Below are 17,021 nucleotides of genomic sequence, written 5' to 3'. Positions count from 1 at the left end.
ATTTCATTGAATGGATAAATTAAAAAGAATGTAAAAAGAATTTTAATATATTCGTAAAACATACTGGGCAAAACAAATACAAAAATTATATTAATTGAAACTTATTCATTAAGCTTATTTAATAAGCAATTTGCATTAGATGAAACGGGACAGAATTAGAGCAAGACGATAGTGTGATATAGATAGAGATCACTGTTACTTTGTTTTCATCTCATTTCATTTAATCATCAATTTTTATATTTCAACATCTAGAATCGAGTTTTTAAACATGTCTCATAAATTAATATTAATATCATGAATAACTTATGATATGAGAATACCTATTGTATTAAATATTATCAATATTTTTTTACAAAAATTACGTACGTTTTAAAAAAATTTTGAATCAGATATTATTCTGTTCTCTCCACGGATTCTGACTTAAACTGTGAAGTCTGAGATTGTTTCCAGCATTTTCGTCTGGTTCGTAGCCCGGATTAGTATGACCACTGTGTCCTTCGAATACATCCTTAACAGAAATCTGGCTACTTCTCGATGGGCGTCCTTGAATTCCCAAAGGATTGCCCGCCACTCCGTAAATGTTATTTGCTCCTAAAGTTTGCATCTGCGACTTCCTTTTCATCGCCATTATACTATTCCTACGACCCTCGAATGCCTTGAAAGCCTTTGTAGAGCGTCTGGTCGACATGTTTCTCGGCAAACCTAAATCAGAGAATTTCATTAACGAATATCCCCTAGCCGTGAAATCAAGATGTTGCTACCGTTTGATTAATATAGCATACTCTTTGTATTAATTGTGAGTAATATATTATTATTCTAACCACCTGTTATATTCTATTAGCATAGGATTAAAAATTGATTTAAATTATTGATTTTGAAATTTTATTATGTAATGAAATCAAAATTATCATGATATTTTATAAACATTAAAGAATAACGTAAAATTTTAGAATTTTATTTTTCAGCGATTTATAATAAAATTACTTTATAGAAATTAAATAATAAAACTTTTTTTAAAAATAAAAAGATATATATATATATATAGATGTATAGATAAACGCACCATTGCCTTCTTCAGACATGCTGAAGAATCGTTGTCTGAAAGCGACGTCAAGCGTATTGATTGCCTGTGTTTTCTTTCGACTCTTTTCAATATTTGTTATCGTCTTTCTCCTGCCTGGCCCGGTACCACTATCTTCTTCATAATCACCCTCCATTCCATCTAATCTTTGCAAATCTCTGACTATTTCTACCGCGTGTTTAGACAACAACGCTTCTTCGGACTGATCCTTGGTCTGATTAACGAGAATAATCATAGAAAAATAGAAAACGTAATCGTTGTTTTAGATGTTTTACATCAAGAAGGTAAAATTAAATTTTAAACGAATCATAATTATACAAAAACTGTGAAAATATTTGAAATGTTATCTTTTCTATCTTTTTCAAGAAATAGTACTTTATAAATTTAAGTAACAGATAAAATACAAGAATTTAAATTCAATGACTAAAAATTATAACGATAATGAAAAACGAAATTAAAGATACAATTCTTTTATTTTTAACTTTTATTTTTTTGAAGAGTCATTTTTTGAAATTTTAAGGATGTCTAGATAGACGAACATTTTATAATTGTTAAAATAGTGAACGATAATAAACAAAAAAATTGAAAATAATAGTTACCTTCTTGCAACAATACCAATCCAAGCTGGTGCTGGCTAAAATATGGGCGAACGTGCCGAATCGATGGAACAGCATCGCAGTAAATTGAATAACCAATATCAAGGCGAAGAAGAATACAAAGACCAAACCGATTGGCTCGAGTTGAAGGTACTCTTTCGTTACGTATACCTATAGAGATATTCGTCGTTAAAAATATACGTTGATAAATAAAGAAAAGTGACAGAATACAATTGAAAACAGAGATAGAAAACATAAAAGAATTCACAGTTTTCATTGCTATGTTTCATTGTTACCTCACTATGAAGCAAAATATTGTAAAAAATACAAAAATAATAATAAATATTGTAAAAAATACAAAAATAATATAAATGTTATGAATTATAAATGTAAAATGTAAAATGTAATATTTACACAATAAAATATAAATAATTGAGAGAAAACAAAAAAATAGTACAAGTTTTTATTTTTTACAAAAATAAAATAAAAAAGTTTGTTTAGAAAATTCTTTTATATATCTTTTTCAAACTTGTATAAATGTAATAACATTCATAATTAAATTTTTATCTGTATTTAATTTTTTCTTTGAATTCTTCAATTTTGTCTAATAAAAATAATGAAGTAACAACAATTAATTTTCTGAATGTACATAACGATTAATGCATTTCTTGTTAAATTCAATTAGAATTTAAAAAATTTTAAACAATATTTTTAAACAATCTGAATTTTCATACTTCAATTTTAATAAACTTCGTTCTCTTTCAAAGAGAGGAATTTAATATTTTGAATATAATAATAAATTGAATACAAAAATCAAATAAAATCAAAGAAATTAATTATTCGTTAGTACAAACAGAATCAAATGTAAAATAGTTTTCCAAACACATATATTATAACATGTATAAGCCACCGTTTAGTTACATTGATAGTAACTCGTTAGTGGTGCTCCTCTGCTGTCATACCTAGCAGTGCGTTATCGGAATTAGATACACAAGAGATAAATGTGAAAACGAAAACCTGTGTAATTCCTCCCTCGTTCGTATTCAGGCAAATGAGTGGAAAAACAGGATAAGATATTCGAGAATAGTTCTTTTGGCTCTTTCGTGATCCATAAACTGTGCACATGCTATTTGTTTATTGAAAACCAGGAAATGAACGTCTCATTCGAATATTCGATCACGAGAGAACTAAAATAGTGTTGGAAAATCCAGAGAACGTTGAAAAAGAATTTTTAAATATATTAAATTATATAATTTAAGATTAATTTAAATATAATTTGAAAATATTATTAATTACTATAGAACATTTTATTATTGAAAATGAACTATATAAAAATTTAATATCTTAATTTTAAAATAATTAATCTTGATTTAAAACTTTTTCTTGACTAATAAAAATAATATTGTTTCTATTCTAAATTTTTTATTAATTTAATTCATATTATATATAAGCGTAAGATTTTTATATTTGTTCTCCAGATTTTGATTGATGATATTAATCAATAAATATCAATGTTAGTTAGAATATAATTCATAATGTCAGCGGTTGTATTTAATCTTTTCTTGCTTAATTTTATTCTTATTAACATAATCGTTATTAATAATTAACAAAAAAAAGAATTTGTCTCAAAGAAAAAAAAATTAAAAAGAAAATTAAATGCTGAAAAGATTAAAGACCACACACAAAAACAAGACACAATGACCATAATTTTCGAAAGAGAAGTAAACACAAAACGAGGAAGGATGATGGGAATTGTAATTAACAAGGCGTCGATGTTATTTGTGACTTAGTTAACTTAGTCAGTTGCTTGGTTCCGCCCCAGGTTTTTCATTCGTTCCGAGGGTACCTGTGCAAACATGTTAATGATAACACTCCACGTGCTCATAATCCACGTTATTGACAAAACATAGACATGTCCCAGCAAGTGCAACATTATTACCGGGCACCATTATCCAGCGCACTCCGATGCTCACTGTAAAACTATAATCTTTTCTCTGTGTATTACTAAAATCTTTTTCAATTTTTAGCAATTTCTTTATTTTATTTAAGAGAAATAATTATTATAAAGAAAAGAGAAACATTTATGATTCTAATTCAATTTAAATTGAATGAATCGAATTGTATAACACGTGACAAATACTATTTTCATATTATTCCTAAAATATAATTTTTGTTACATCATTTGAATTATGAATTTATTAATTAATAATTCTCTATGAATAAATTAATACAGAATTAGTTCTTTTATTTAATATTTTAAGATTTATTTTGATTCTGACTTCCTTAGATTTTAGGTATATCTAGATTTTGATTATATGATTTTCTTTGTATCTACTGATGATGTATTTATCGACGATATATTTTTCAAAGCATGAATAATTTTAGTTTAATGAAAAATCTGATGATCAAATTGTAATTTTATTAATAAATATTTAAATAACAGAAATTGCTAAATATTAAATATCAGAAGAAGCAACTCTGTGAATAAATCTATATCTAAAATCTCAAAATCTAAAAATCTGAATAAATAAATGTAAAACATTTAAAACTAACAAGCTTACTTTGTTACTAAATCTAAATGGAAGCTCTAAATTGTCTATATCTTCTATTGTTAAATCTATCGATATGACACACATTTATATAAATTACATTTAAGAAAAAGAATCTCTGAAATAATATCATAAAATAATAAAATATATTAAAATTCTGGAAAAGATGAAAGATCCACGCTCGAATTCGACGAATATTCTTTTTTTAAATGTCTTAACGACGAATAATAACATAATAAAAGAAAACCTAAACTAGAGACGGGGTTTAAAACTTAATTTTTATAATTACGAAACTCGAAACTTATGAATCTCAAAATCCTCGAAATTCAAAATAAGAAGGAATATTTATCTATGAATATAAAAAATTGTAATCTTTTTAATTTTACGCTTTTTATTTTTATTTGCAAGAATTATAATTTTAACCAATTTTGATTTTAAAACGAATCCGAGATCTAAAATTTATATTTACTAAAAAAAAAAAATCTATTAAAAAAAAAAATCTACTAAAAGTACTCAACTAAAAATAAATTTATATCGTTAAAATATATATTTATACAAAACTTTATCTCGAGAGTTTCGAGTTACAACGAAAAAGAAATTGAAGCAAAAATTCCAAGATTCGAGAACCTATACTCCTTTTAATTTCCAAGTTTCGAGTATCTCATTTCTAATAAGAACGAATGATAAAAAAAAAAAAAATAATAGGAAAAAAAAATAGAAAAAAGAGTGTAATAAATTCACGAGCAACGGAGCACACGGAGGGTGTTAGTCTCCCGAGGCATCAGTGAGACAGCATCTCTGTTTTTTTCTTTTTTTTTTGGAACACTACCAGGTACCTCCCCGTCTTCTTTCATGGTGATATTCTCCTTAACGCCGAGCGGCCAGACAACGTGCAACTGATCTTTGTTCAATTGCAGTAAGAATACAATCAGAACAAACAACGTATTGAACATAAAAAACGCATACACGCTCTTGTTCCGTAGCTCGATTAGGTCGCCGGCAATACGTGCCTGTTGATCGTTGATCAGGAAAAAGAGAAAAAAGAGAAACAAAATATCGATTAGCAATGAAATGAAGAAAATCGCTCCGTCCGGTCGATCGTTGATCCATCGGCTCCTTTCGAGGAGAAGAATCCTCAGTGATATCATTTCTATCCTCGAGATTATTACTTTATCATCTAAAAAGCTTTTGGATACAAGCGATGTAGAAAATAAAGTAAACAACGCTATGATTTTTGGCTGCAAAACAGTTTAAATGCTTACGTCCTTTATATGATAATTTTTAATGAAGTGTTTTATTTTTAATCAAATTTCTTTTATGCTTTCATATTAATCGATACTTTTTTGGTATTTTAATATTTAAATGTACGAGCGAGTTTTTCCAGCATTTTAAATGTTTTGCTGTAAAAAGCCAAAAAAATTCTTTTTTTTTTCTTTTTTAAGAGAAGTAGACATCGAAGAAGCAGGATAACTCGACGTGGACGGAGCGGTGTTTACCTCGTGAAAGTTATCGGCATTAAAGCTGATGTTCGTCTTGATACCGAAAGGCCACTTCACGTGTAACAAATCTTTGTTTAGTTGGAGCAGAAAGACGATCAGAACGAAGAGGGCGTTCATCATAAAAAACGCGAAAACGCTCTGGTCACGTAGGTCCTTTAGATCTTTGGCGATTCGTGCCTGATGTATGTAAGGAACAAGCAGCATGGATTTGGTTATTTTCATTTTTGTATTACAAGTATTAAAAACTTCCCTTATTTCATATTTAATCGAATTGGGGGGAAAAAATTTTGTAATTCTATTACTACTTTATTGTCTTCTTTTTCTTTTAAATATATTATATAGTATACTACTGTATTTTACTTTAGGGAAGTTTGAAAATTTTTAAAAATTATTATACAAAAATACTGTAAAAAAATATTTGATTAGAAAATTGAAAAGAATATTAAAATAATTATTTTCATTACTTAATTTAATAATTCTATGAAATTATTTATTACTTAGAAATAAATTTTTAAGAGCGATCTGATAAAGCAATCTGATAAAATGAAATTAATAATTTTATCAATTTCAATGCTAATATCTTCTTTTAAAAATATATTCAATTAATATATATTATTAAAAATTAATAATAAAAATAACAAATAGTATAAATTTGAAAATGTATAATAATAATTTACTAACTTGTACACTTTTTTTTCCTATTATTTCAAACTTCTCAAAACTGTTAAAAAATCTACATTTAATTAAACCAGAAAGAAAAACAGAAAATATTTTTTTCAAATTAAAAAAACGATAAATTTAAAAGTTACTAAAATAATTGAAATGAAACTTCTTACCTTCTCCGCCTTGTCCTCGTCTATGGGATACAGATACTTTTCCAGAAGATCCTTCCAAAATTGTTCCTCTTGCATCGACAGAACATCGATTTCACCTTTTTTAAGCCCTTCGTCGCTCAGCCAGTAAGGTCTGCTAAGGAAATTGCTACCTTCGCGATTGCCTTCTGTGTTTTGACTAGTCACAGTTTCCGGTTCACTATGACCGTCTTGACCCTCCGCTGGATCTTCGCCAATGGCACCCAAATGATCGCCTCGAGAACCAACAGAGGATGCTCGGCGTCGATTCGTCACTCCATGAGGATCCACAGCTCTAACAAATAAAATTAAGAAATATTTGTTTTGCATAAAAATTTATTGGAATTGACGAATAAATTTTTTTTCAAAAAAAATATGAACTTTGACAAATATAAAAACAGAATAATGTTTCTCTAATTTTTTGGAACATAATTTCTTTTTCTGATAACTAAATAATTCGCTATCTATAATGTAAAAATGAATTTTAATAAAATAAATATATAATACTTTATTTTATAAAAGTGAGATTTATAAATAATGATATTTGGTGAGAATATTAGTAAAATGTCAAAGATATATTAAAAATATATTGTAGTAAATTTAAAGTATTTAATATGATAAATCTTTTGAATTGTTATTATAAATAAATAAGTACTGAAAATTTTTATTATAAAATATTTCATATAAATAATCATGAAATCGTAAATCGTAAAAATAATTATAGTAAAAATAATGCAATCTATTTCTTTTTTTGCAACTACTTCTTAAAAAGATTTAAAAACATTGCAACAAAAGAATGTAAATTTAATTATAATTACATATATATATATATATATATATATATGAAATTCATTATTATATTATATATGAATATGAAATACAATCTTTCATTCCAATTTTGGCCAGTTTCAATGATAACAGCAGGCGTATGACATTTATTTCACGTAAAGTGCAATCGGTTGATCATTTATTTTTCTCATAACTGATTGATCATTTTATTTTTCTCATAACTAGTAAAAGTTGTAGCAATTTGTAACCAACCAGTCTTTAAATGCCTAACTGGCTATGGCTTTAAAGATTTGAATCTTTTGTTAAAATAATTGTTAAATTATTTTGTTAAATTATTCAATAAATTCTAAAACTTGAAGAATAATATTAAATGAGAATACCTTTCAATAATTTCCAGACGTTTATTAACATTTTCCATTGATTGAGCAATGGCGACGAGTTGCTGTTTTTCGTTGGACGTTTGTCCATGAGTACAAAACATGCATTTGAATAACCCTGCTAAGGAAATTTCTATCGATCCTTCCTCGTCGTCGTTCGATCCTACGCCATTTTGAAGAAATCCTAACAAAGATTTCTGCTTTGCTTTTCGCTTCGCTTCCTCAGCTTCCTTTTTCTCTTGTTCAAGTTCCTATTCAGTGAGAAATATGTATCATAAATTTTTTATTTAACATTAATCATGTATTAAATAATAAATAATAATTATTTTTGAAAAAAAAATTGTTTGTTAGTGTTAGGAAGCAACTCTATTAAGAAAGAATTGTAACTATATTTATAAATTATATTGATTTCAAAATTAAGCTATAATTTTATATTTTAATAATTTTATATTTTAATAAGTGATTATTTTTTTTTATAATAAAAATAGAAATTATATAATTATAATAATTTATAATGAAAATATTGAAAACAAATAGAAATGCGTAAAAAGATTATTAATTATGTATATTATTGATTGATTAATTAAAATCATTATCATTACATTCAAAAAAATAAAATATTTTGTACTTTGAAACGATTTTCTCGATATAATTTGTATATTTTCGTTTCAAAATATATAAAAAGAAGGTAAAAATTTCATGACTTTTAATAATATCTAAACCATTCAAATCTGAATTTGATCAACAAATTTTTCGAGATACCGTTTAAAAATTCAATTTCTGTTGAACAATTTAATGTAATATCTGTTTTCAGTAAATAATATATAAAAATAAATGCGGATAAAGAAATTTAGACTAAATTCAAAATAGATTAAAAAAAATCATCATTTCAAATCACAAGTGTTGTCAATTATTTTCATATAATATAATGAGTAAAATAATAAAGAGATTAAAATATCAAAAAATAAATTTAACTACATAAAAGCTATATAAAAAGAACAAAAAAATTAATAAAATTTGAAAATTCCTGTAGCATTTCAAAAATTGATTTTAAAAATTATCTTTTGCAATTAAAATATACATCAAAATATACATTTTTTTCATTATTAAAAAATAACTATATAATTCCTTTTTTCCCCCTTTCATTTTTAGTAATGGTGATCGATAGAGAAACTAGGGAAAATTAGTTAGTTAAGAATGTAAATAATTACCGCAGCTGTTTTCTTAGTCTTTATTTCCCTTGTTCCCCATGTGATATCGTTCAGATTACAGATTGAATAAATAATAAGCAGCACATACATTGATGGGACGGTAATGAAATATATCAGGCTGTATATTACACAGAACATCTCCTCGGTGTGCAATATCGCGGTTATAATTATCTGACTTATTAGTAACATTAGAAACATCGCGGTTGGTGAGAATATGCCATCTTGAACGATGTTAATCGCAGTCCCAACGATCACAGCGATCATTACCATTCCGTATAAGGTGCTGATTATCGCTGCCACAAAAACCTAATGTGTTAATTTTAATGTCAGTGTGCTTAAATTAGAATTTTTAGTTTGGAAGAAAATTGTAATATCTTGAGGATATATAAAAAATATTAAATTAAAAACTTAAATGAGTTCAGTTTTGCTAATTTTTAATTTTATTTATTTTAATAACTGAAAAGAAATTGTTTAATATGTCAAAGATATACAGAAATAAATCATTATCTTAAAAAATCTATTCTATTAAATTCTTCTTCTATATGATTTTTATTTGATTATTAAATAATTATTAAATAATTAAATAAAAATATTATTATAATTTATAATAGTTAAAATAATTATGTAAAGTAGAAATTTAATTTATTTTTTGTAATATTTTAATTCATTAATATTTTGCAATATCTTTAGAATTTCGAAAAATGTAAATTTAACATTTGAAAAATAAGTAAACATGATGAGAAAACGTGTAATATGATGCATGTCTAGGAAAACTTAAAAGGATTTATTTTGATGTTACATATTTTAGAAAATATACATGTCACAATATCTATGAGTGTATCCTCAATATATTATTGACATAAATCTGTTTCTTTGCAAACAAGTTAGAACATACATTTGCAGACAAAAAGCTGTATTCCGACTTGCGCGTGGAATTAAATAAAAGCACTTGCCACCCTGAAGAATCGTTTTCGATACATGCCTTTTGATCTACCATCACCATAAGTTTCCTGTTCAATGATATCACGATAAATTTACAATCAATAGTTATTAATATCAAACTAATTTTTTCTTCCTATTTTTTCATTAAATCAACACTAGAACAACGAATTATTTATTATTTGTAATATTTTGACCAAAAAAATGATATTTTTGCATATAATTAGAAATGAATAATAAATAATTATGACTATTAGTTTTAATTATTAGAATTATCATAAATGAATCATAAATAATAGTTTTAAAAAAATATTTTTCATGAATAGCAGAAAATTAAATATTATTTAACGCATAACGGGGAAAAATATATATGTAAAAATAGATATTACTATTCTTTGTAAATCAATCAATAATACATTTTTGCTAAATTGACGAAAAAATATTTTTCTTTTATGTATCATAGAATTAATAAATAGTGTGTGTCGTGAGATAAAAAGGCTGTAAATCTTTGTTCTAGACGATGAAACTCTTGATATCCAATAACTATGTCACAAGCTATTACTGGATATGTACAAATCCTCACTTACAGTAGCTTACTGCCAGTAGCCATACGCAGTCCAAGTACCTGCCATAAATTTTCCCTGAACCAGTTTCATCTAATCTTTTTTACATAATACCCTATTCCAATGCCTGGAATATTTTTATGAACTTTTTAGTTCATAACATTTTATGAGTACAATTATGACAAAATGACAAAGAATAAAATGCAACCTAATTTTTTAATCGTCAAACATTCAAATTATCATATAAGAATAATATTTATATATTACATAATATTAGGCTAACTATTTTCGATAATTTTTAAAAAATACAAAATCTGTCATATTTTAATTCAGCATAAATTTGATAATTCTAGTGTTGAAATGCGAATAAAAGAAAGAAAAATTTGAATATGCAGCAGATGGAATTTGAACGAACCTTTTTGGTCTTTTTCACTTGGACCTCGCGAGTTCCCCATGAGACAACATTCAAATTTATGATCGAGTAAAGGATAAGAAGAAGGTACATGGAAGGTATTGAAAGGAGATAAATGATGCCGGGTACGATGCACCAGAATTCTTGTGGATGTAAACAGGCCGCTATAAAGAAGGAACCGGATAAGGCTATCAAAAATATGGCCGAGGGTGAACCGATACCATCTTCTCCGAGTTGGAGAGCCGTACCTACGATGACGGCCATCATTATCATCGCGTATCCTGTCGATAATATTTGCGCGCACAGAAGCTGAAAGACAAGGACACGAAAAAAAAAATTGCAAATACAGTCAAAGCGATAAAGCTGGTTTATATATGAATGAATAAACTTACTTGAATGTTCGCTTTACAAGTAAAACATACGAGCATGAAGAGGAGAATAGGAATGATATTGTAGTAGAAGCTGGTCCAATTATCGATCTTAAAAGCAGCCACGAAGGCACCTACTAACATGAGGAAAATCGTACCTGGCCCTAAAATGGTACCACCTGGAAAAATAACGATGGACGATTAAAGGATTGATAATAAAAATAAAAAAATGATGAATATCAAATTTTCATCATCATTGATTTATATATTTACAACTTGATTGGATATAGTTACTTTGTAATATTGTTTGTTTGATTAAAAATTTTTTGTTTTGGAAAAAGATGAAGATTGACAAAAGTCATAAATATGTAAATTGATTTTGGATTTATTTACTTTTTTTTTATCTAATTTGATCTGATTGAAGAATAAGAGTAAAATTTTATAGCATTTAGAAATATAGATAAAATTTAGAAATTATATAAAAATTTTAATAATAGAAAAAATATCAATCAAAAAGTAATATTTAAAAAATATATATAACTGACCCATGAGTAAGATTTGATAAGAAATATAGGGAAGAGAAATATTATCGTTGATTTTAATGGTCCGTTTCGCGTCCATTAGAAGATCCATGATATTGGCTATGGTAGAGGGTACCCATCGACGACGTTGATTATAAAATTCATTGAAGCCTTCAGGTGCATGAGTATAAGCGTCACTAGCTGCTGAATATTCAACCTGTAACATTGATAAAATATTATAAAATATTACAGATATTCAGAAATTTAAAAAGTAATTTCTCAAATCAAAATATACCAATCAAAAATCAGGAATAAAAATATTTGAAGTGTTTTCAGTTTTGTTTTTTAGTTATTAACAGTTAGAAACTTTCAATGAAAATATCTTTAAGTACAATCGAATATAAAACAACAGAGAACATAATGATTTTTACAAATTCATATTAATAAATATAAAACTAAATAAATATAAATTTGTATATATTTAACATTGTGATCATTGCAATCAAAAAACCATATACTTAAATTTTTCACTTAAAAAGTATGAAAAAAAAATTTAAAAATTTGCCATCGAAATTCACTCAAAAAATAGAGGGAACCATGTCTTTGAAGTCATTTTTTGATTTATCTCGATATCTCAATTGGTTGTCAAGATATAAAGACTCAAACTTTCCATAATGTTTGAATTAGTACAAAGATTATGAATGGGATCGCGATCTAATGACCTACATTTTTTCCTGGAAAAACGTACGCATACGTACGTAATACAAATTTCCAGGAATCGCGTCTATCGCTTGTCTGAAGTTTGGGATAGATCAGTGAGACAAGGTGCGAGAGAAAGATCTGAATAAGTGAGGAGGATAAATAATAAACGACAAAAACTTACTCTTTTTTTTACACAACGATATCTCTGGAACCGAAAATCGTATCAGATAAATGAAAGAGCGTTTTAAAGGGCAAGATTCCGTTTTTTTAATGATCTTTTATTCATTGATCGGAAGTCATTATCTTCGAAATTATAGCGATTTAAATTTTTCCTAATTTTAATAAAATTTAATTGAATTTTAAGGTTACATAAACGCAATAGATATTTATTTCTGGAAAAATATTGCTTATATCTTTATTAATGATATTAAAGATTCTAAATTGATTTAAAAATTATTTTAAGTCTATTACTTAAGATATAAATATATAAATACATATATTTCATTTTATATCCGAGTAATCGATCATTCAAATAAATTCTATTATATTTGATAAAGGAAAAAACATATTAGAAATCTTTTAAATACATACTCTATAACCACGTTGTAAGAGAAGTGTACAAAGCCATCGATCTTCCCCTTGATCGTACTGCACGTAATGTCTAGCCTCGTCCGATCTTGTCGTGTACTTCTTCATCACATTATCGTCCATTAAAGCTTTTCCTCTAAAAAGTGAGAAACAACCAGGACTACAAAGCACACAACCAATCATGTGCTCCGTTGCTTTTTGCAGCCAATGACCAATAGCATATTCGAACATTTGATACCATACCATAGGACCTAATGCAATACCAAAGAATTATGAAAAATTATTTTTCCAATCTTAAAATATATCATATAGATATTTATTATATCATTTTTTAAAATTTGATTGAAAATTATTTCTTGAGGATTACCTGAACCAACTGGATGAATACGACCACAAGCTGCGCCAAGATTTTTATTCTTTTTCATCAAGTCGACGAGTAATTTCACAGCAGCTGGTTGAAAATCGATATCACCATCGAGAGTTAACAGATAAGTATTTTCCGCGATCACTTCCTTCCGATCAACGCTGATTGGTAGCTCCATTAACCGATGACCCAATAAGTAATACATATACATGACCTGAAAAAAATATATATATAATAATGTGAAAAAATTGGAAATATTATATAAATTACATACATATAAAGCATAAAGAATTTTATATCAAATTTGTATGTGTAGAAATATATTGTAAATTTTTTAGAATTGTTGAATATTAATATTAAAATACTCTGTATTTTTTAAATTATTTATAAAATTTAAAATATAAAGTTACTTTTGAATCATTAGAATATTATCATTGCTGTGAATTTTTAAAAATTATATAAAAATTTATTCTATGAAATTTTTTCAGAAGTAGTCTTTATTTGCTTTTGTATTTTTTTTTTTTAATAGTTTTTTTCTAAATGATTTCTAAGCCTTAAATCATTTTCTCAAAATTTAAATATCGAAGTAAAAAAATTTCTTGAGAATCTCATATAATTTTCATAATTACCTGACTCCATCGTTTTCTGTGACGAATCTTGCTCTTGTCTTTCAAATGGGCGATCATTTTCGTTTTACCAGGAAGTGTCCAGACTAATCGACCACCGTAAGGTGTTGGATACTTCTTTGGTGCCCTGACATGCATCCGTGTTTGATGGACATCAGACGCAGCCTCATCCAAAGTGCCCACCAATAATTTCACGAATCTGTTCACTTGCGACTCGTTCTCATCGTGATCCGATAACTCGAAGGCATCATCGAAAAAGATGTGAGCTAAAAAGAAACAAATGATAAAACCAAAATAAAAAAAATGAATGATTACATAATAAAATTAATTTAAAAAAATATATATCTTGAGATTAATCCAATCTCAGTTTTCATTATTTGATAATATTATTTTGCTTAATATCTTATTAAAAAAACAAAATTGTATACTCACTTTCGAATTCATAATAATCCGGATCGACAACCTTCAGATATTTTTGGGCTACACGTCGTGCACACTGATCCTCATCCAATCGAAGAATACTTTTCAAAAATTCCATCATTTCTTCCTTATTTTCATGCCACATCGTCGCACAAGCATATATTCTAGTTACGTGATCGCTGCTTTTTACAGTTGATGGAGGTGTGGTTGTGCCATCCGTTTGCTCATATATAGTCTCATAATCTCCATCTCCCTTTTCTTTCTCTATCTCCGCCAGATCCTGATCAACGAAAATAACTTTTATACTTTTTTATCTTATTTAAATACACATATTATAAAAAAATAATGATCAAATTTCGATAATTTTATGATTATATGGTATTGGTATAATATAAAATGATTTGTATGACAAATTTGCGATTTAAATTAATTTACATTTGTCTTACAATTATAATATTAGAGATATTGATAAATATATTGAATTATTTTAAACTATTTTAAAAAAGTATATAATTATATATATAATAAATCAAAAAAAAAAAACATTGCATCGATCTTCAATGTATAAATTGTATACAAATTGAAATGATATAATTCTATATAATTTAAAATAGAATTTTTCTAATATTTAGTGCCTTTTATAATATTTCTACTATTAAAAAAAACGTTGTCCAAGAAAAGTTTATGACATGATGGAAAATAAAACGGTTACTGTTTATGTCATGAGCATCTGTGGAGAATTCTTTTTTTCCAGATAAAATTGTTCTACAAAAATCTATCGTTCAGTAAATATTGTAAGAAAAAAATTTAATTTTAAAAATCTTATTTTGTGTCATATTATACGTACATTATATGTTTTTTTTAAAGAAATTTGATATCAATTAAAAAATGATGAATATCCTTATTTTAAAATGTATTTTTTTTTAAACTATGTTCTTTTTATAATTATGAATGATACATTTATTCAATTATAAAAATATTGGATATTTTTTCGTCGATCACAAAAAACGGAAATAATTGTAGATAAAAAGGTAAAAGCGTATTTTGTCTTTGAATTTGTTAGTAAAATCAAGAAAGCTTCTTAGCATTTTTCTCTGAATAGAAAGACATTAAATATTGAGACAAGAGATTTTCTTTTAAAAAATTAAAAATCAGTTACATAGAAATTTCATTGGGGATAAAAACTTATGAAAAGAAGTTGAATATTGCCTTTAATTATTCATAGTAATGTCGTTCATAGTAATACAAAAAACATTTAATCAATACAAATATTAATTCTTTTTATATAAGAACTTTATTTTTAATCAGAAAAGAATTAATAATTAATCAAAAAAAAATTAATGAAGATTAAAGAAGACAATTACGTGCAATGAAATAATAATGATTTCACTTTTTATAAAATTTAAAATTTTATAGTCAAAACTTTTGACATTATATTTATATGGGTTTTGATCTAAAATTTAGAAGAATTAATAATTTTTATAAATAAACATATACCAATAAATATTACAATTGAATTTATTATACATTTTTTTATCATTTTAAAATTTTAATCTTCTTTTATAAAAATAATCTACAAATCTTACCCCCGTATCTACATGAAAATCAGTGATAGAACATTTTAATATTGCAATATTGAAATAAGTAATCTAAAAAAAATATATATCTATGATAAAAAAATATAAAGAAAAGCAATAAAAATTTTGATATAAATTTTAATCTAAAATTCAATTTAAAAGTTTTGAGAAATAAAAATAATTCCAAAAGCAAAAATAATCATCCCTTAGGAATAGTGACCTATAAAGAAATCGAATTGCAAAGTATCATAATTTGCATATAACGTTATAGAGAGTTATAGAGATTCGAAAGATTTGTAGAGAAATTGTAAAAACTTCGAATTTGATTACCTCCACTTTCACTTCCGGTTGATCATCCCTTTTCCTGTTTAAGCCCATCGACTGATCGATCAGCAATGAGTTGTACATAGGAACAACGAACAATTTCTCCGTGGAAGCAAGACGTTCGCATTTCGGCGTCCAAACATGCAAAGTAATCCAAGTTTGCGATAGCAACCATAGCAGCCATACCCAGGCATATTGCTTCGAAACGAAATCGTTGAGGAAATGCAATGGTGGCGACTCGTAGAACAAATAATCCGGAATTGTATTGTGAAATATACAAGGATCGGTATGTCTTAAACCGCAAGCGGCAATCAATAACGAGATCGATACCGGTATAGTTAAATTTACAGGGAATGCGTAGCTGAAACCTTGTATCAAAATCTTGCACGCGAATTTACCTGAAAGAAAGGCATTATTTTATTTTATTTCTTCTCTTTTTATTTTTGTCCAATAATAGACAAAAATATTCATCTTTTAAATCGAGTAATTTTTTTCTAAATTTGAATTTTTTTAAGATGATTAAGTATTATATCGATCTAAGTAAAATATATATGTATACAAATTTTCATCGAAATCGATTAACGCTGTTATGAGTTACGAATGATTAAATATGATTAAATAAATTTTTTTCTTTTTGCTCTATAATTATAATAAATCTAAAAAT

The 17,021-nt window shown here is 26.3% G+C and overlaps 1 protein-coding gene across 9 annotated transcripts in view; it reads right to left on the bottom strand.

Moving 5' to 3' along the window:
* LOC107994538 (chitin synthase chs-2) overlaps positions 1-17,021 on the bottom strand; it is a 43,732-nt gene that overhangs the window by 1,310 nt on the left and 25,401 nt on the right. For 4 of the 9 annotated variants that reach the window (XM_062082612.1, XM_017051506.3, XM_062082607.1 and 1 more), the window contains exons 7-20: positions 16,364-16,755; positions 14,469-14,736; positions 14,040-14,302; positions 13,414-13,624; positions 13,050-13,297; positions 11,781-11,973; positions 11,260-11,414; positions 8,954-9,259; positions 7,746-7,993; positions 6,562-6,871; positions 5,723-5,902; positions 1,681-1,848; positions 1,064-1,295; positions 367-702 (exon numbers count right to left, since the gene is read on the bottom strand). In XM_062082612.1, the coding sequence (XP_061938596.1) occupies positions 386-702; positions 1,064-1,295; positions 1,681-1,848; positions 5,723-5,902; positions 6,562-6,871; positions 7,746-7,993; positions 8,954-9,259; positions 11,260-11,414; positions 11,781-11,973; positions 13,050-13,297; positions 13,414-13,624; positions 14,040-14,302; positions 14,469-14,736; positions 16,364-16,755 (3,491 nt within the window). In that variant the 3' untranslated portion in view covers positions 367-385. Of the gene's footprint in view, positions 1-199; positions 703-1,063; positions 1,296-1,680; positions 1,849-5,062; positions 5,237-5,722; positions 5,903-6,561; positions 6,872-7,745; positions 7,994-8,953; positions 9,260-10,870; positions 11,177-11,259; positions 11,415-11,780; positions 11,974-13,049; positions 13,298-13,413; positions 13,625-14,039; positions 14,303-14,468; positions 14,737-16,363; positions 16,756-17,021 lie in introns of those variants that run through there. The other 5 variants (XM_062082610.1, XM_062082611.1, XM_062082613.1 and 2 more) reach the window with 4 other exon arrangements.

This window comes from Apis cerana, linkage group LG11 (assembly GCF_029169275.1).
Source record: "Apis cerana isolate GH-2021 linkage group LG11, AcerK_1.0, whole genome shotgun sequence".
NCBI lineage: Eukaryota > Metazoa > Arthropoda > Insecta > Hymenoptera > Apidae > Apis > Apis cerana.
Note: the sequence above shows the minus strand (reverse complement) of the source record. Positions and strands in the feature narration are given on the sequence as shown.